At 41.0% G+C, this 21256-nt stretch overlaps 1 protein-coding gene across 3 annotated transcripts in view; it reads left to right on the top strand.

Moving 5' to 3' along the window:
- The window catches only part of LOC122726702 (D-3-phosphoglycerate dehydrogenase-like), a 62812-nt gene that overhangs the window by 24830 nt on the left and 16726 nt on the right, over window positions 1–21256 (top strand). For 2 of the 3 annotated variants that reach the window (XM_043964581.1, XM_043964583.1), the window contains exons 2-4: window positions 14122–14351; window positions 17017–17168; window positions 20074–20139. In XM_043964581.1, the coding sequence (XP_043820516.1) occupies window positions 14122–14351; window positions 17017–17168; window positions 20074–20139 (448 nt within the window). Of the gene's footprint in view, window positions 1–14121; window positions 14352–15557; window positions 15819–17016; window positions 17169–20073; window positions 20140–21256 lie in introns of those variants that run through there. The other variant, XM_043964584.1, reaches the window with a different exon arrangement.

The following is a 21256-nucleotide window of genomic DNA, read 5'->3' as shown; positions in this document are numbered from 1 at the left end:
CTTGTAGGAGGTAAGATTTTAGTTAGGACTTAAAGGAAGCTAGGGAGGTCAATATTCAGAGTGGAGGGGGGAGGACCTTCCTGGCATGGAGTGTGTGGGGGGGCAGCCAAAGAAAATACCCTGAACTGAGAGATGGATGTCTTGGTTGTGGAAAGACCCCAGCTACTGGGATAAGGTTTCACTATTTGGGGAAGGGGGATCTGATGGGACAGTTTTACAGTAATATAGAAGAATTGGGTTTACACCATGTTACATGTTACACCTTATTAAAAAATAAGCTCCGGGGCAGCTAGGTGGCATAGTGGATAAAGCACCAGCCCTGAATTCAGGAGGACCTGAGTTAAAATCTGACCTTAGACACTTGACACTTGCTAGCTGTGTTACCCTGGGCAAGTCACTTAACCCTCATTACCCTGCTCCCCCCCCCAATAAACTCCTAATAGGTAAAGGACCTAAATATAAAGGTTTACATCATAAATACAGAAACAGAAAAATTATCTATCAGATCTATTAATAGGAAAAAAAATTCATATCTGTAGTGGCAGCCTAGTACACCTGGGTCCAGTTAGCGATACTCTGACTGTGAGGAGGACACTGACCATGAGAAATAATACAGTTGATCAACTTGCTGGAGTCAGTTAGAGGGTGTTCTTTCCTTGGAAAAGCAGTTAATTAGCCAGAGAGTAGTTAATCAAACAGATAACAAAAGTGGCCATATCATGGGTACTCAGAAATTTGGTGGCCTTGAAATTTATAGCAAGAGTGTAATTGGAACCCAGATGTTCTTGTTACTTGGCTAGGACCAGGTAATAATGATAAGCTTGTGGCCCCCAATTGTTTCAAGCACCCCAACTCCCGAAGAGCTGTAACTTTTCAGTTTCAAATCTCCCTCAATCCTCCTATAAAATCATTGTCTTTACTCTGGCTAATTAAGGAACATGCCATAAATCTGCTTCTCCCCAGAAGATAAAGTTTAGATTTCTTCTCCTGGGCATATCCCCTTGTGCCAAATAATAAAAACTTTACTTAAACTTCGATTGGATCATATGTGGGAGTAATTTTTTGATAGAGGGATGTGTCATGTCATGGGAGAGAGAACAAAAGATAAAATGGGTAATTTTGATCACATAAAATTAAAGTGTTTTTTTCCCCTCATAAACAAATCTTATCAAATTAAGAGCAAAGGGGAAAACGTTAACCAGGAAGATAAACTTTGTAGCATGTTTCTCTGATAAAGGTTTCATTTCTAAGATATGTAAGATACAGGTTCAAATTTATAAAAGAGTCATTCCACAATTGATAAATGGACTAAGGATATGAACAGGCAATTTTCAAGGGAAGAAACCTAGCCTATCTTTAACCATATAGCTCCAAATTAGTAAAAATCAGAGAAATGCACATGAAAAGAATTGAGAAATTCAAATTCAAATGACAACAAAAGGAAAATTATTTAAGAGGGGCTATGGGAAAACAGGCACATATGCACTATTGGTGGACTTGTGAATAGATCTATCTAATCATTCAGGAAAGCAATTTGGAATTATACACTCAAAATTACTAAAGAGTGTAGACACTTTGATGTGGCTTTACCACTGCAAATTGTTGGTTTTTTCAGTTGTTTTTTTCAGTCATGTTGACTCTTTGTGACCCCATTTTAGGGTTTTCTTGCTGGAGTGGTTTGCCATTTCCTTCTCCAACTCATTGGGCAAAACCGATTTGCCCAGGGTCACATGCAACTAGTATCTAAAGCCAGATTTGAACTCAGAAATATGTCTTCCTGACTCCAGTCACAGTGCTCTATGCACTATGGTGCTACCTAGCTGCGCACCCCCAACAATTTATACAATAACAACAATTTATAGGAAAACCAACAACTTTAAAAGCTTTAAGAACTAGTAGGAGCTTTATAAATGTTTAGCAACTATGACCATGCCCGAGTTTCACATACATGCTACCTCACATCTACAAACAAGGGAGGGAGGGTCCTTCTTTCACCTCTTCTCTGGAATCAAGCTTAATCATTAGAATTACAAAATACTCAGCTTTGCTATTTTCCTTGTTGTTCTTTGCATTATGTTGTTGTAGGAATTTTGTATATTATTTTCTTGGTTTTACTTGCTTCCTTTTATTTATCCGAGCCTTCCCTGTATTCTTCATATTAGTTGTTTCTCGTGATATAGTAAAATTCTATTACATTCATGTGTCACAATCCACTGGACTATTCCTTAATCAGCATTCTACTTTGTTTATGTTTCTTTGCAGCTATGAAAGTGCTAAATGTTCTAATGATAAATATATGTGCGTGTATACTTAAATATACACACATGTCTTTTTATACACATGCATGAAGTATATGTATACATGTCTATGCATACATATGGATATATAAATTTTTGTTGTGGTTCACTCATTTGAGTTATGTCTAACTCTTCATGAACACATTTGGGGTTTTGTCGGAAAAGATACTGGAATGGTTTGCCATTTCCTTCTCTAGCTCAATTTTTTTTTCACAGATAAGGAACTGAGGCAAACAGGGTTAAGTGACTTTCCCAGGGTCAAACAACTAGTAAGTGTCTGAGGCCACATTTGAACTCAGGAAGAGTCTTCCTGACTTCAGACCTGGCACTCTATCCACTGTGCCACCTAGCTGCACATATACACACATATATGTATATATATGTGAGAGGCAATGTGTACATATATGTGTGTGTGCATGTACATAAAGTACAGATACATATGATTGTATAGATAGAAAGAATTTTTCAATAATGTATACTTGGGGACTATATTCTTATTTTCTATTTTTTAACTACTTAAGAGTGCATCAGTGAGGGGCAGCTAGGTGAAACAGTGGATAAAGCACCGGCCCTGGATTCAGGAGGACCTGAATTGAAATCTGGTCTCAGACACTTGACACTTACTAGCTGTGTGACCCTGGGCAATCCACTTAACCCCCATTGCCTTGCAAAAAAAAAGTGCATCAGTGGGATCTATCTATCTATTTATCTACCTACCTACCTATCAATATAGCTATCTATATATGTCTTCATGTATGTCTGTGAAACATGGACAGTATACCAGCATCATGGCCGAAAACTGAATCGCTTCCATTTGAATTGTCTTAGGCAGATTCTGAAAATCACCGGGCAGTGTAAGATACCAGATACTGAGGTCTTCTTTCAAACTAAACTGCCAAGCATTCAAACTCTATGGCAGAGAGCACAACTCTGATGGGCTGGCCACGTTGTTTGAATGCCAAACTTGAGCTTGCCTAAAAGACTATTTTATGGAGAACTCACAGAAGGCAAGCACTCACATGGTGGTCAGGAAAAGCAATATAAGGACATTCTCAAAGTCTCTCTGAAGAACTCTGGAATTAATTGCATGACATGGAAGACACTAGCACAGGACTGCCCAGCATGGCTTGCCCTCATCAGAGAAGGTGCTGTGCTCTGTGAGCAAAGTAGAATTGAAGCAGTTCAAAAGAAATGTGAGATGTGCAAATTTAGAGAATCCAATCCAAATGTTCACATGGATTATTTGTGCCTGACCTGTGGTAGAACATTCTGAGCTCATACTGGTCTGATCAGTTACAGTTAGACACACTGTACCTTGACTCTGATATACCAGCCATATATTTACACAAACAAACACACACACACACACACACACACACACACACACACACACACACAGAAAACACTTGAGGTATGGGAACTCAATAGGATGTTATTGGAGTAGCTCAGGACCCGGGGTTTGGCAACATCAGTTGAGAAAAGGATGTGAGAGACATTTGATGACAAGATTCAGCAACTGGATATGTGGAATGAATGAGAATGAAGATTTAGGAAGGATGCTGAACCTGCATGATTAGGAGGATGGTCATGTAATTGACAGAAATAGGGAAGTTTCAATGAGAAGTGGGTTTTGTTAGAAAGATAATGAACTCCATTTTGAATGTGTTGCTTTGAGACAGTTCAATTTGAAATGTTCAGTATGCAGTTGCTGATGTGAAACCTGGGCATAGGAGAGAGACTAAGGTTGGACCTAGTGAATGGGAGATTCATCTGAATAGAGAAGTATTGATCCCATGGGGGTTGAAGAGGTTGTCAGGTGATAAAGTATAGAGAAGAAAACAAGGCACAGGGTGGAACTTTGGACCACACTCATAGCTAGGAAGAATGGTTTATGATCCAGCAAAGGAGACTGAGCCAGAGCTCAGGTAAATGAGCAGAGGTAGAAAGGAGAGGGAGAAGGAATGTCATATACATCAAAAGAGGAAAGAGCATCCAGGAGAAGTGTGTGTTTCTCAATATCTAGTGACACAGGAAGGTCAAGAATAGTTATTTTTGCTGCTGTTGTCATCACTCATCTCCTCTTTCTTCCCTTTTGTGTCTTTCCCCCTTCTCTTTCCTTCTCCCCGCCCCCATCTCAGGGCCATGTGGCATGATATCTGTGGCATGCAAAGGAAGCATAATATAATGGTTAGTGAGCTAGATAAAAAGGCCTGGGGTCAAGTCTTTCCCTCTCACACTCTATCACATGATCCTGGGAAATTAATTTAACCACAGTGCTTTGGGTAGCTCTCTAAGACTAAGTTGCAAATGTAAGGTTGTTGAGTCACCCTTACTTTCCCAATTGATTGAATCAGAGGAATGGACTGGGTGGGAAAAATGCATAGATATCTCCATTGAATCAATCAATCAATCATTCAAAGGCAGTTCAATTAGATGTGTAAAGACTTGTGCCAAGATTGGCTAGAGAAATATTGGTCTTGCCCTGTCAGACTTCTCTAAGTGTCCTTGTTAAGAACCATGATAATTTGAATATCTGGAAACGTAAAGGAGAGAGCAGTCCATCCAAAACCCTGAGAGGGAACCCCTGGGCAGGGGGAACAGAAAAAGAAGGCAGCCTCTGACTGCCCCGCCCCACTTTCCCCACAATACACAAACATACTTTTGACTGTAGGGGTACTTTGTGAACTTCCGAGAGTCAGAGGATTTAGACTTCTCATTGGTGTCTTGGCTGTGTCTCTGGAATGATAGTCACTAGTGATGGTGTCTGCAACTAGAGTTGGGGAAAAGTAGATATATTGAAGAAAAGTAGCTTCAAGACTCTACAAAGGGGGCAGCTAGGTGGTGCAGTGGATAGAGCACCGGCCCTGGAGTCAGGAGTACCTGAGTTCAGATCTGGCCTCAGACACTTAACACTTACTAGCTGTGTGACCCTGGGCAAGTCACTTAACCCCAATTGCCTCACTAAAAAAAAAAAAAAAAAGAAAGAAATAATCAATGGACAAGAGGGGGAATTGAGGGAGATCGGGAAAGACTTCCTGTAGAGGGTGATATTTTAGCTTGGACTAGAATGCCAAAAATTATATTCATAAAAATACTAAGACATTATTTACCTATTAAAATACTCCCTTTTCCAATTACATATCTACATGAGGCCAGATTTTGCCACTGGTGGGCACTCATGAGGCATAACATTAGGAATCTCTTCCCACCTCAGGCTTAACCCAACATCCCTGAGTGGATATGGTAGCTGCCCTTCAGCTTCCATTCCAACGGGCATTGGTAGAGAAGCTTGGGAACACGTGTTGCACAAAGGTACCAACCTACAATGGTAGAGACAGTTTATTCATCCTTGAGTTTTCTATACCAGTGAGATCACAGGTCCACCCCTTATTTCTCTCCTTGTCATAGCCTAGAATATTTTGTGGGGCCACTAGATGGAGCTTCTGATCTTGCTACTTTGTATCAGTTCATGGGCATTTACTCTGGCCACTAGAGGGCACTTTGAACTTTTCCTTTGCGATGCTCACTCTAGGCAGCACTTTTCAAATTTTTTGGTCCAGGACACCTTTAAATTCTTAAAAATTATTGAGGACCTCAAGGAAATTTTTTTAATGTAGGTTATATCTACTGATATTTACCATATTAGAAATTAAAACGTGTTTTAAAACATGCATTTATTAATTTAAAAGTAATAAATTATAAACATTATTTTAAATGGAAAATAACTATATTTTTCCAAAATGCAAAAATATAGTGAGAATTAATTGTTTTACATAGTTTTGCAGGTCTCTTTTTAGTATTTCGTTTAATTGGAAACAGTTGGATTCTCATATCTGCTTCTGCATTCAATCTATCGAGATGTGTAAGCCACAGGACACACTGCAAATACATTTACAGAAATGATGCAATTAAAGCAATAGCAGCAAAATCTCTCTCCTTCTAGAACATTGTACACAGTATCAACAACACTGTGTGATGATCAATTGTGAAAGAATTAACTCTTCTCAGCAACACAATGATTCAAGATAATTCCAAAGGACTCATGATGGAAAATGCTCTCCACGTCCAGAAAAAAGAATCGTGGAATCTGGATGCAGATTGAACCATACTGTTTCTACTTATTTTGTTTTTGTTTTTTCCTTTTTGAGGTTTTCCCCTTGTGTTCTGATTCTTCTTTCACAATATGACTAATGCAGAAATATGTTTAATGTGATTATACATATATAACCCATATCAGATTGCTTGTTGTCTTGGAAAGGGAGGGAGGGAGAAAAATTGGAACTAGAAATCTTATAAAAACAAATGTTGAAAACAATCTCTACATGTAACTAGAAAATAAAAAATACTTTTATGATTAAAAAATCTCTCCTTTAGTGCCTGGCACACAGTAGGCACTTGATTTCCCCATAACTCTGGAATATACTAATATCTTATTGCCTCTTTCCCCCCCACATTTTTTTTGCGGGGCGATGAGGGTTAAGTGACTTGCCCAGGGTCACACAGCTAGTAAGTGTCAAGTGTCTGAGGCTGGATTTGAACTCAGGTCCTCCTGAATCCAGGGCTGGTGCTTTATCTACTGGGCTACCTAGCTGCCCCACTAGTAATACTCTTGAGTTCACCACCAAGTGAACTTTGAGGTCTTGAAGATTGGCATTAGATACAATGGTACCTAGGGGTGGCAGAATTGACTGACAGCTTTTTAAAAGTCTTGGCTCTTGTTATGTGCATTTGAACACAGGATATTGGACCGAAATTGTTCTCATGGTTCCTTTTACCCTTGCTCTGAGAAAAAAAATATCGGGTTTCACAGTTTCCAAATTTTTATATATGTTTATTGGAGGGAACAATTGAATACCACAGAAAGAGAAGCCAAGATTTATTATGTTAGGAACGTTTTAGAACAATCATTCATGGTTTTAGAAATCTTCTCTCTTCCACTCCCATTCATGTTCAAGAACTGGCAGAATGATCAAGTCCTCCACTAAATTGTGAAGGAGACAACATTTGTCTGACTTCTTCCAAATCCTCTTCTTGGAGTTCCCCTACTCCTCCTTTCCATCATGTTCCTCTTCTTCCCCCATTCTCTCAGGCCTGTGCTTTCTCAGCAAATGGTCATACTTCCCACTCAGGAGTTACTAGAGGACACTTTAAGGCTCAAAGACACTCAAACCCAGAAGCATAAATTTATAATGGCAGAATTTCACAGAATTAGGTAGAGATGGATGGAGGGAAGGACTTCTTGGAACCCTTCAAAGTGTACTATGTAGCACCACAGCTTGATAGCCAGCATTCTTTGATCATTATGAATGCTTGACCACTTGATTTCTCATGAAAAAATTGAATCTTGGATGTCAGCTCTCAAAAAGGAAGGAAATAAGCATTGATTGATCACCTACTATGTGCTAGGCACTGTGCTAAGCACTTTACAAATACTATCTGATTTAATCCTCACAACAAGACTGGAAGAGAGTTACTATTATTATCTTCATTTTACAGATGAAGAAACTGAGACACACACAAGTTAAGTGACTTGTCCTGGTTCACACAGCAAGGAAGTTTCTGATATTGGTTTTATATCACAACAATAGGCCATTCAGACGTTAACAAAGAAGAGATTTATTTACCCATATCAGAAGGATATTCAATAAGAACAGGTCCTGAAGGAAATTCAAGTTGATTCAGCTGAATGATGCTCCTTCCCATAAAAGACCTACTGTGATCTACCAGCTAATCATGAGAGCACCCCTGGAGCTGCTCATGCTTACTTTGTACTGAGGTGATGAAGAAATAATGTCAATAGTCTGAGCCTTTAGTTCCACCTGAGGAAATTCTTAATTCCTTTTAAGGAAAAACTAGCTTAACTTGCATGTCAGGTTGGGGGAAAGGGAGAAAGTTTTAGTATAAACACCTTGGGGTTTATGCCAGGTAGAATCTCTGGGTAAAATGGTAAATACACTTTTAGTCACTTTATTTGTATAATTCTATGTTGCTTTCCAGAATGATTACACCAATTCACCAACAATCCATTAGCGTGCTCTACAATTATTTTCAATTTCTTTTACTGGTTCATCCTCTAAATGTGAACATCCCTTAAATATCAGGCCTAGCTTCCTTTCCATTTTTCTCAGGTTGATGATGAGAAAGAGAGATTGTCCTTTGGTAATCACAATAACACTCATGTATTCAATAATCACTTTTATACAGATGACTTTCAAATCTCTATCTCTGGATTTAATCTTTCCCCTAGCTTCAGTCCCATGTCTGAAAATCTCTCTATATTTTTTCTACTGGCATCACAAAGTCAGCACACCCCAAACTGATCTTACTCTCTTTCATCCAAACTTTCTCTCTTTTCACTTCACCCTTCCTGAGTTTTGTGGCTGGTGCCAACATTTTTACACAGAATCAAAATCCCAAAGTTTATCTATCCAAAAAAGCTTAAGGTTAGGAATGCCTCACAACTAAATGCAGGAGAGCAGAAAAAATAAACACATCCTTTTTAGATAATAATGTTATAAAAATTACACTCAATAATTGACAATGGAGAGGTTGAAATTAATTGAAAATTAAATAATCTGATCATAACAAACAAGTGAGTCAAAGAACAAATCATAGAAAAAGTTGATAATTTTATTAAAGAAAATTACAACAATGAGATAACATATCCAAATTTATGGGATTCAGCCAAAGCAATAATTAGGGGAAAATGCTTTGACACCTCCCCTTTGATTGCTCTTTCTCAGTGCCTCCCCCGTCCAAAAAAAAAAGAAAGAAAAAGATACTCAAGATCAGAGCTGGCAGGAAGTCAGCTGGAAGAACTTGTTCAGTGTCTGTCCTATAGGTGCCAGTCTGGTTACAATTTCCACATGAGTACAGTGGCGACAAACAAGGAGGGGGATAAAGTCTAACCCATGTTCCACCTTCTTTTCTGACTGTACTGGGACACCAGCCATGGGAGTGATCACAGTGATTGGACCCACATCCTGGCTCAGGAGTGCCAAGCTTCTCTCCCACTTCACCCCACACAACTTTTACTGGAGCATTTCATAGGTCACAGATTTTATAGCATTGGAAGGGGCATAAGAGATTATTTTATCCCTCCATATTACAAATGGTGAAACTCAGGCCCTGAAGGTGAAATGATTTGCTGATAGCTAATGAATGGTAGGGCTCAAATTTGAACTCAGATCTTTTGACTCTAGAGTCAAAAGTACCCCATACTTTTCCCCACTAGATAGTGGGAAATTGTCCCTTTGTTGGAATGAGAATTCTGTGTGTGTGTGTACAAGCGCATGTGTGCCTGTGTGTTTGGGGAGGAGGGTTTGCAATCAATAACATAACTTTCATTTTCTTTCTTTCTTGCCTCAGAATTTGGTCCATTGTACTGATAATTACTATTACCGCTGAAGGTCAAATTCAATTCTTTGGTTTCTGGTTCTTCCATCAATTAGTTCAGGTAATTACATTAGATATCTTTCTCTACAAGTTAGAGTCCCTTTTTTTTTTTTCTGCTTCTCAGTCATGTTTGTAATGACCAAGCACTTCCTTTTGTGAAGCTCTTTTTAACAAGGATTTCAATAAGGACAGAGAGATTAATTAGAAATTAAAATGCAATTTTTAATAGCTATTTGAATCTGCCCGTGCTACTTTCCACCTATTTATTGCTTCTGCTTCTGTGACAAACGAGGACTTTAATTTCTCTTCCACGTGACTTGTTTGAGTTATTATGTTCATATCCTATTTCTAATGCCTTGGGGATGATCCATGGTTTTTCTCCTACCTCAAATAGCCAAGTATAACTGTGTGTAAAAAAAACACACTTGGAGAAACGTAATTTTCATGTCAAAGAATCATAGAATCATTAAAAGTTCTTTCTGGATCAGTACAATTGCTTTATTTATTCAGTCAATTGACAAGTATTTACAGCACACTCATACCTGTGAAAGATTGTTCTGGGGGTGAAATGGGAACAGGTGAATCTTGAGCACCTTAGAAGGAGATGGAATATAAAAGCAATCAGGCACAGTGGATAAAGCACTGGCCCTGGATTCAGGAGGACCTGAGTTCAAATCCAGCCTCAGACACTTAACACTTACTAGCTGTGTGACCCTGGGCAAGTCACTTAACCCTCATTGCCCTGCCCCCCCCAAATAAATAAAAGCAATCATTCAATCAGCAAGTATTTATTAAGGAGTTTATCTGTGCCAAAAACGCTGTACTAATAACCAGGAATATGAAGGAAAAGTAAAAGAAGTCTTTGCCTCCAAGGAAATTGCATTCTAATGGAGGAAATGACATGGGTTGTTGATGCTGTTGTTGTGACTCATTTGGGGTTTTCTTGGCAATGATACTGGATTGGTTTACTACTTCCTTCTCTAGTTCATTTTACAGGTAAGGAAACTGAGGCGGAGTTAAGTGATTTGCCCAGGGTCACACAACTAGTAAGTATCTGAGGCTGGATTTGAACTCTGGAAGACGAGTCTTCCTGACTCCAGAAAGGCACTGCCTATCAACTAAACTACCTAGCCTGCCCTTTCTGTTTTTCAGGTTTTTTTGGTGGGGCAATGAGGGTTAAGTGACTTCCCCAGGGTCACACAGCTAGATAAGGTCCTCCTTTATCCACTGTGCCACCTAGCTGCCCCTCTAGCCTGCCCTTTCTAGAAGAAAACAGGACATGAGAAGCACCTGCATACTCGGAACCAAAGCTCTATTTTCTTTCCTTTAACCTCTCATTGAATGTTTAGCCAGTGGGTAGGGAAGAGGGTAGCAGGCATCAGTATGGGAAAGAGGGGGACCCCTATAGGCTCATTTAGGAGTGCTGAAAATGAGGGCACTTCAAACAGCCTTGGAAACCATGCTTTGTCACACATACTACAACACTTGACTCCCTTCCCACTGCCAGTCACTGTCTGTTTCTTTCTGGCTCCCCTATTACATGCAACACAAAACTCCACCCATTTCCCCTCACGCACATACAGAACTCACCATTTGCCTGCTCAAGCTCCTTAGCCACCCAGTCCCAGAACACAAATCCAGTTCAATCCAAATCACCCTCCCTTCTCTAGCCAGCTTTTAAAACTGGGATAGTTCTTGCCTCTTCTCAACTGTCATGGCATTTTGTACCTCCCTTAGAGTACTGTAGGCTGTAAATGCCTTGAAGGTACATACTGTGTCATTTAAAAACTCTTTATGTGTTTATTTTAAGCACATAGTAAGTGATTAACAAATATTTGTCGATTACCCTCAGAAGTGTCTCCCTGTTACCTCCAGGATCATTTAAGCTCTTTACGATGTTGCCCTTTGAGGGACTAAGTCATTTTGACGATTATAAATACCCAAATTAACTACAAAGGATTTATGAAGGAAGACTATCTGCATCCAGAAAAAGAACTGATAAATAAAAGTATTTATAGAATGATTTCACATGTATGTGTGTACATGCACATATTTGTAAATGGAATTGAATTTTTGTATGTGTGTGTTTTGTTTTTATGTTATACACATTTATAGGTTACTCTCACTTCATGAGGGGTCTCTTATAATAAAGTAAAACTATAGAGTGGAATACATCTATATCACAGTGTAGTAAATTCATCTGAAAGTACATATAGCATTCCATAACTGTAACACTTCCCCCACTCCTATTCTATTCTATTTTTTTTTTTTTTTGGTGAGGCAATTGGGGTTAAGTGACTTGCCCAGGGTTACACAGCTAGTAAGTGTCAAGGGTCTGAGGCCAGATTTGAACTTAGGTCCTCCTGAATCCAGAGCCGGTGCTCTATCCACTGTACCACCTAGCTTTCCCACTCCTATTCTTTTAAATGAAGAGAAGTCTATTTTCTCTCCCTTCCATTCCCTAGTTCATTGGGGGTTGGGGAGGAGGAAGAAAAAATATGAATAATCAAACAAAACAAATTCTTTCAGTACCCCAAAATATAGATCGATCTTGCATTCTGCATCCTAAATTCATTACCTTACAATCAGATAATTTTAGATCTGGAAGAAACTTCACAAGTCCAGGAAACTGAGAGAGGGAGGGATCATATTAATGCACAACAAAGATAAAACAATTTGTAGATAGAATAAGCAAGTGTGGAATTCTAATTCTATCTCTGGCTCTCACATTAGGAAACATTGGATCAGAACCTTTATCTCTCTGAAAATCATTTTTTCCAATCTGGAAAATGGGAGTTAAAAAGAGAGTAGGTAGGTGATGGGTTGGCAAGAAGACTGAATTTAGAATTGGAGCAACTGGTTTGGAATCTGGATCTGCTCCTATTACCTCTGTGACCATGGGCAAACAGGGAGTCTCCTTATTAGTAAAATGAAGAGATGAATGAACGAATCGTTCATTAAGTCCTTACTATGTGGTAACCCTTGGGGATACAAAAAGTAAAGTAAGCCTCAGCAGCACTCAAGGACCTCCCCTTCTAGTGGGGGAGACAGCCCATTTGGAAGGTTTCAGCTGCTAGGTGGAAAGGTGTTATGTTCCTTAAGGGGTCAGCTGCAAAGCTGACAGGTGATGCCTCTTCTTTCATGTTATTTCTACTAATAAAATCACATCTGTTTCTGATGTTGAACTATTTGATGGTGCCAAGGACTTTGGTGACAAAAGCTTTTTTTGTTTGTTTGTTTGAGGCAGCTAGGTGGTATAGTGGATAGAGCACTGGGGCCTGGAGTGAGGAAGACCTGAGTTCAAATTTGGCCTCAGACACTTCCAGCTGTGTGATCCTGGGCAAGTCACTTAACCCTGATTGCCTCAGTTTCCTCATCTTTCAAATGAGCTGGAGTAGATGGCAATGCACTCCAGTATCTTTGCCAAGAATACCCCAGATGGGATCATGAAGAGTTGGACAGACCCGAGATGACTGAACAACAACAAACAATATTTGACCCTAGAGATAATAGGAAGCCACTGGAGGAAGTGACAAGGCCAGCCCTAAGCTTTAGGAATATTAGTTCAGCAGCTGAATGGAAGATGGCCTGGAATGGCGATACACTTGAGGCAGGGAGATCAACCGGAAAGCTATTGCAAAAGTCCAAGTGTGAGGTGATAAGGACTTGTACCAGGGTGGTGGCAGCATCAAAGAGAAGGAGGTGTTTATGAGAGATGTTATAAATAAAAAATCGAAAGAACCCAGCAACAGATCGGATATGAGGGGTGAGAGAGTGAGGAGTCTAGGATGACACCTAGATTATGTCTTTCGGTTTTTTGGGGGCAATGAAGGTTAAGTGACTTGCCCAGGGTCACACAGCTAGTAATTGTCAAGTGTCTGAGGCCGGATTTGAACTCAGGTCCTCCTGAATCCAGGGCCGGTGCTCTATCCACTGTGTCACCCAGCTGCCCTTTCTGCCCTTGGATCTTGTGCTTCTTCGGCGGCGCACGGATAAACCCTGCCTTTGTCTTTCCTCTGCTGTTCCTCACATTGCTGAGCATACAGGGGGAGCTGAGTAAATATTGGTTGAATAAGTGAATGAATGAATGAATGAATGACAGCTGACCTTTTAGGAGGAAAGCAATGGAAATGAGACCCATTTCTCTTAGAACTAAATTAAGTTATCCCTTTCCCCTCTTATGTCAAAAAGTTGAATGAGCATAGAGCACTTTGTACTTTACGTGGGCACCAGGTGCAGAAAAGAGTTGAAATGGAAATTTAATCTTCCCAAGAGTAGTAAAGTAAAAAGGCAGTGGGAGTGGAGGGTTTTGATGGGGGAGGGGAGAGGGGGGGGAAGAGGAGGCGGGGCTAAGGACATTTTTAGAGTTTCTGTCCAATCAAATGGAGAAAGCGAATTGAAAAGCAAACCCAAAGAGAATCTTCTTCAGTTACACAGGATCCTCTGGCTGGAGGAGTCAGTGTCTTGCCTGAAGTGATTCCTGCTGAGCGCGAGCGCAGGTCCGGACTGCAGATTCTGACCATGGCCTTTGCTAATCTCCGGAAGGTCTTGATCAGTGACAGCCTGGACCCTTGCTGCAGGAAGATCCTAGAAGACGGAGGGCTGCAGGTGGTGGAGAAACAGAACTTGAGCAAAGAGGATCTGATAGCCGAGCTGCAGGTAACGTGGCAGCGTGGGAAGGGGCCGCATCCTCGCATGCTGGGCTGGCTCCGGCTCCCGGGCTGCGGGGCTCCCGGGCTGCGGGGCTCCCGGGCTGCGGGGCTGCCCTGGCCCAGGGCAGAGACTGACCCAGTCCGTGTCTAGTGAACCTGGAGGGCTTTGTAACTGCGCGGGACTGGAGTTTCAGACTTTCTGTTGCGCTCGTTTTTAACTCGAGGTGTTCCTGTTAGGGCGGTTTTCAATCGGCACCGGAATGAGAGGCGTGCCCCATCTCGAGCCCGGTGCCAACTCCCTTTGCTCTAAAGTTGATCCTCGAAGACCCCGTCCTGTGGATGAGAGACTGGGAGGAGAAGGGAAGGGAGCTTTGGGCAGTAGTTGGGACTGGGGAGGGGGACGGGGCGGGGGCGGTGCATCTCACGGGACTGGGGGACGCTTCGAGAGGGCTTGGGGGTAGAGTGCATCCTGTGGGACTGGAGAGGTACATTTCATTGACCTGGGACACATCTAGGGGTTCATCTCATGGAACTGTGGGGTGCAATGTATGAGATTGGGGTGCATGGTATGAAGTCTAGAAAGGTGCATCGCATGGGACTGGGGATGCAAGGAATTAGACCGGGGGTGTATTGCATGGAACTGGAAAGGTGTATTGCATAGGATTGGTTTGCAATGCATGTGACTGGGTGTGCATAGCATGATACAGAGAGCTCATTTCACTGACCGGGGGTGCATCTCTTGGGACTGAGGAGTGCATTGAACGGGTCAGAGAGAACATTGCTTTAGAATTGATTGAGGGCATGCTTGGCATGGGACAGAGAGTGCATTTTATTGGCCCAGGGGTTCATTTCATAGGCGGGGGTGGGGATGGGGTAGTAGCACGGGCCTGGGGGCGAGGAGTGGTAGCTATTTAGGGCTAGTTGTACATCTTTGGGTTGGTGCATTCAGCAACCTGGGAATGCTGGCGGAGCCCCGGCCTTTGTTGCAACCAGAGCTGTAGGGAGGACAACATGTATGTTGAGTCGGGCCAGCCCGGGGCCGCCTCTGGCTGATGCAAGAAGGATACGCGCTTTCGCGACCCCAGGCGCAGAGATGGGCGGGTGGGGGTTGGGGGGAGTGGGGACTGGGCACGCCGGGGCCTCCCGGCTTCTCCCTAGGAGGCGCGAGGACACGCCATCGATTGGCTTAGTCCTGTGCCTAGGCTGAAAAAGAATGTGTTTCTTTAGCCCGACTGGCAGTGATATTTTTTCCTTTTCCCAATCTTCCTATGCCAAAAAGTCACTACTCATTCCCGAAGCTTTCGGTGGTAGCTATGTCTGATAGGCTGGGCTTGGAGTCTGTAAGATCGGGGTTCACATCTCTCCTCTGACATTGGCTGCTACTTGCTTCGTGACCCCTCTATGAGCTTCGACACATGCTTAGGCTTTGTCTGCTAAGTTGGTGTCAATGTGGTGCAAGAAAGGAGTTCCCAAGGTAGGATGGACTCACAGGATTCCCTGTTTAATCACAGATCTCCTCTCTACAGGAGCTTAAACACTTGATTCAAATTCAATTCGGCAGAATTTTCTTAAGAGCCGATTATAGGCAAGACGTGACCTAGATCCCAGGAATTCAGTAACTATCCTAAATAGCTAACGTGGGGATTGGAGGTGGGGGGCGGGGCGCTTGCCACGCGAACAATCTATACAGGTATAAACAGTTAGAAAATATATTTTTGTTGTTCAGTCTTGTCTGACTTTTTATGACCCCATTTAAGGTTTTCTTGGCAAAGACGCTGGAGTGGTTTGCCATCTCCTTCTTCAGCTCATTTGACAGATGAAGAAACTGAGGCAAACAGGGTTAAGTGACTTGCCCAGGATCACACAGCTAATAAGTGTCTGATGCCAGATTTGAACTTAGGAAGATGAGTCCTCCTGATTCTAGGAGGGTATTCTACCCACTGCACCATCTAGCTGCCCCTTAGAAAATAAACAAACGTGTGTGGCATCATTAGCCATTTTCTCCATCACTTTCTTAAGTCTAGACAAATCAAGCAAAACAATGAATCAAGTGCTGATTCGTAGTTCTTGTGGATTTTTGAGATGTAGATGCTCGCCCTGAAAATTTAACAGTCGGCTTTCTAGAGAGCCAGGACTGAGCTGGCTCCAGCACACTCCTGCCAGTAGGTATTCATGAACTTTCTTTGTGCTAGAGGCGGAAGGATTTGTCAATTTCAATTCATCATACCTTTGTTAAGCTCTTCAGGAATCTGAAAATCAGGGGTTCTGGTGTTGTCACTTGCTATGTGACCATGTATCAAAAAGCCCTTGACATTCATGTGCCCTACTTTTCCGAACTGTAAATCTGGGACAGCATTTGTCCCTTTCCTTCCTTCCTAGAAGTCATGGTTGGGAGATAGACAGACAGATAGACAGACACACACACACACACAGAAAGACAGAGAGACAGACAAGCGAGACAAACAAGAGAGACAGACAAGAAAGACAGAAAAAGAGAAAGGGAGATAGGTGGGGGGGAAGAGGAAAGGGAGGGGGAGAAAGAGGAAGGGAAAAGGGGAGAGACAGAGAGGATGTAAGGGCAGGCAGCCCAGTGGGTACCTTTGTTGCTTGTTGCTGCTGAAAGTCACGATGTGGCCCCATAACCAACTTCAGGGTTTCTTTTTGTTCTTCAGGATTGCGAGGGGCTGATCGTTCGCTCAGGGACCAAAGTGACGTCAGACGTCATCAATACTGCCGAGAAGCTCCGAGTGGTGGGCAGGGCGGGTACTGGGGTGGACAATGTGGACTTGGAGGCAGCAACGAGAAAAGGCGTACTTGTCCTGAAGTGAGTATGGGGTAAAGAAAAGGATTGGCAGCAGACACACAAACACAGTTTAAAAAAATACACTAACTTTTATAACTGACTTTGAGGGGGCTGTCTCTCCCTCTGCTGCTCAATCCGAAGGAGAGTCATGAGGTTATTTGGTCCAGCCTCCCACCTCCAGTGAGATCAGTGACATGACAGTAGTCTGAGTGTCATCTAGGTTGGCTATAGTTACGGCTGGCTAATTATTTTCAATCCGGGGAGATGTGCTTCATTAATTCATTTACTTAACTAAAAAAAATTTAACACTGTTTTTCCATCAGAGTCATCCTCCCCTAACCCTTCCCTTTCTAACTTAGGTTAAATATATGGTCTCATTTGATGCTTGTAGATGCAAATTATTCTTATTCCCATCCTCCAGATAAGGAGACTGAGGATAGTCAGAAGCACGGAAGCCCAGAATGAGTAGAGATTTATTTTATTTTTTTATTTTTATTTTAGACTTTTGTTTTCCAAATTACACGTTAAAGCAAATTTTGACATCAAATTTTTTTTCAACTTTGCGTTCCAACTTCTCTTCCTCCCTCTCCTCCCACCCCCACCCTAAGAACTCAAACAATTCAACATAAATTATACATGAGTAGTCATGAGAAACAATTCTACCTTATCTAGGTTGTGAGAGAAAACAGATAAAAGCAAATCATTTTAACAACAACTAAAAGAGCTTGTTTTTAGCTTTCCTGGAGAAAAAAGATGGAGATGGGATGGTTCTTTGGATTAAATATCACAAATATGCAACCAAATATTTATTAAATGGCTACTCTGCAAAGCATTCTGCTAAGTGCTGGGCATACAAAGACGAGGAATGAAACATTTTTTGCTTCCTTTCTTGGAATAACTAAAACTGTATAACTAAAATCTGTAGACAAGGTGACTGAATCTGATAGTATAGGGCCACGGGATTTAGAATTAGAAGTGACTTTAGAGGCCATAAACTCCAACCTTCCCATTTTACAGATGAAGAAACTGAAGGACCTAGAAGTTATCCATGGTGAGTGATCTGAACTAATGTTTTCCTGACTCAAAGTCTGAAATCTATCCACCCTGACATTCATATGCCTCAGTATATAGGAGGCACATTTTAAAACTACCTTGAGAATTGTAAGAGTGTGCCTAGAGTAGGCAGTCAGGATGGTGACTTAAATTCATCAAAGGCTGCTATGTACTTTCTTGAAATCTCCTTACTTATTTGGGGTTTTAATTTCTGATTTGCTAGTTCTGGTCTGTCCTTTTCAGTTCAAGGATCATTTCCTTGATGGAGGAAAACAAATAAAATAGGATTTGAAAAATTCTGGGTTTTCTCTGTCACTTGTTATTATTTTATCTTCTTTGAGCAGGAACCCATTTCCTTTCTTAATTTTCTTTTCCCCCAAGAAAGCTTAAAAAAAGCAAGCAAGCCCCTTTTTGTGGTCTTTAAAATTAATCATTACTGTTCAGCTCATTCTGACTTCAGGGCTTCTGACACTATTCTCAGTGCCCTCATCTGGAAGAAGAGAGGGTAATAATAATAGCATCCAAAAGCATTGAATGAGATTTTATATTTATATTTATTATAAGTGTTAGCTTCTACTACTATTATTATTAATAAAAATACAGGTCAAGATTCCCTTCTTCCTCTTTGGATCTTTTTTCTTTGTTTTTGCACTAAAGATTCTCTCTCTCTCTCTCTCTCTCTCTCTCTCTCTCTCTCTCTCTCTCTCTCTCTCTCTCTCTCCCTCCCACCCTTCCTTCCTTCCTTCCTTCGTTCATTCCTTCCTTCCTTCTTTCTCTCTCTTTCTCTCCTTCCTTCTTCCAAAAAATGCATTCAGGTAACCTGGAGAGTCAGGTGTTCTTTTAGCCTCTTTATGGACTTCACATTTTGAGCATGGTTTAGCCTAGAAAGTTGAGAGTGGGCAGGCAGTGTGCTAGTGCCTCAAGAAACCATTCAGTGAATCAATGGAAAAATTTGCCCTCTACACCCTCAATCAAAAAGAAGAAAGCATAAGCATACATGTAATGAATGGCAGGAAGTTAGGCCATAAAAATACTTTTTTTTTCAAAACAGAAGAGGCAGAAAATGGATCTCAAAGTCAGAAGATCTGGGTTCAGTTTTCACCTCTGAAATGAACTGGTTTCATGACCCCTGAGCAATTCACTAAGCATCCCCGTCTTCTCGGTGTTTCTCTTGAGATTACAAATTGCAGAGAAGGTGCCCTCTGCACTGGCAGATGCAATTTCCTCCCCAAGCAGTTTTCTATACAATTGAAATTACAGTTCTTATTCCCTTTTTTATACCATACAATTATTGTCATATCTGGGAACATTTCTTCTGTTATAGATTAGACTGTGCTTTTTCAAGAACAACTGTTGTCTAAGGATATCATTGCAACACCATCGCAAGTTTGTATTTTGCTTGGAACCGCTTATCCACCCATTCCTGGCTCTTGGCTTATGAAGGGCTTCGTTTTGCCGACATCCTCTCTTTTCCTTGTGGCTGTCTGATCAGAGGGACTTTCATCCCTCTGAGGGAAAGAGAAGAGGGGTTAGATTCCATACATACCCTTGCACGCCTCCCCTCAAATTATTCGGAAAACATTTTTAATTTTTATTTGACTTTTGACTTTCCCATAGGACTTCATTACTCTCTACCTTCTTCCTCACCTGTAAAATGCAGAAGAATACTTGTCTAGGGTTTGAGGTGTGGGAATGCAGGGAATATTTCTTAGATTCCATGGCAGAATTAGGAGAGTATGGTAAGAAAGGGGCAGGAGAGAGATCCTAGGATGAATGATTGAGACTGGATTGTGTTTTTGTTTTGTTCTGTGTAGGAACATTTATTGTGGGTCACTAGTTCCTTTGATGAATTTTTCTTTGCTTTGACTTTCAGCACCCCCAGTGGGAACAGCATCAGTGCTGCTGAGCTCACCTGTGGGATGATCATGTGTTTGGCCAGGTAAGACCAGAAGACTCACAGGTTGTCAGTCAGTAACACTGAGCAGATCCATTTAAGGAACTGCAGAACTTTCAATCATTACTGTGATACTGTTCTGAGACTGTAGGGCTCATGTTGTTTAGTTAATGTTGACTGAGTCACTTAGAAAGCTTGGGGAGGGGTAGAGAGCTGTTCTCAGCTTGTTCCACCCCAAACTAGGTTTCAAAAAAGATGATAATGGGGTGGATTAGAATATTGAGAACATCAAGGGAAATAGTGAAAAGAGTTGGGGATAAAGGATGGGTAGGTAGCACTTCTAGACCTCAACTACATTAATAAAGCAGCAATCACTAAAACTGTTTGGTTAAAGTATAGAAATGTAGATGAATGGAACACTATGCAAGAGATAATTAGAAACAATGGAACTCAGCCTTGCGTCCAATAAACCAGAAAACAGAAATTACTTAAGGAAAACATCTCTATTTGATAAAAACTGCTGGCAAAAGTGGAGAGCTGTATGGTAGAAACTGGGCTTAGACCAACACTTTACACCATATTCTACAATATACTCTAAATGGATACATGACCTTAATATTAAATGTTGTACCATAAAAGGTTGTATAATATAAAAAGCAAATCATATATTTTCCCAGCTTTGGGTAGGAGATGATGCAAGGGATAGAGGCAATTACAAAAGATAAAATAGATTTGATTACATGAAGCTGATCAGCTCCCACACAAAATAAATGCACCTAGGAAAAGAAGGGAAGATGTCTAATGAGAAAACATCTTTGTATCAAATTTTGCTTATCAGGGTTTGGTATCCAAAACATATTAACAATTCACACACACATGTGTATGTATACATATATATTTATTATATTACATAATATAAAATATATATGTGTGTATATATATATGTATATAAGCAAGTCACTTAAATAACATTTGAACATTTGGATGTGAGGTTCCTTATCTGTAAATGAGGAGACTAAACTAGAAAATCTTCAAGTCCTCTTCTGGCTCTAAATCTATGTATGAAATTCTTAGTTACTTTATAAAGAACCTGGCAAAGATTATGTGACCAAACCACCATTAGTAGGATGTGTGTGCTACAGTTTTTTTTTCCAGTGATGGT

The sequence above is a fragment of the Dromiciops gliroides genome, chromosome 4 (assembly GCF_019393635.1).
Source record: "Dromiciops gliroides isolate mDroGli1 chromosome 4, mDroGli1.pri, whole genome shotgun sequence".
Lineage (NCBI taxonomy): Eukaryota > Metazoa > Chordata > Mammalia > Microbiotheria > Microbiotheriidae > Dromiciops > Dromiciops gliroides.
Note: the sequence above shows the minus strand (reverse complement) of the source record. Positions and strands in the feature narration are given on the sequence as shown.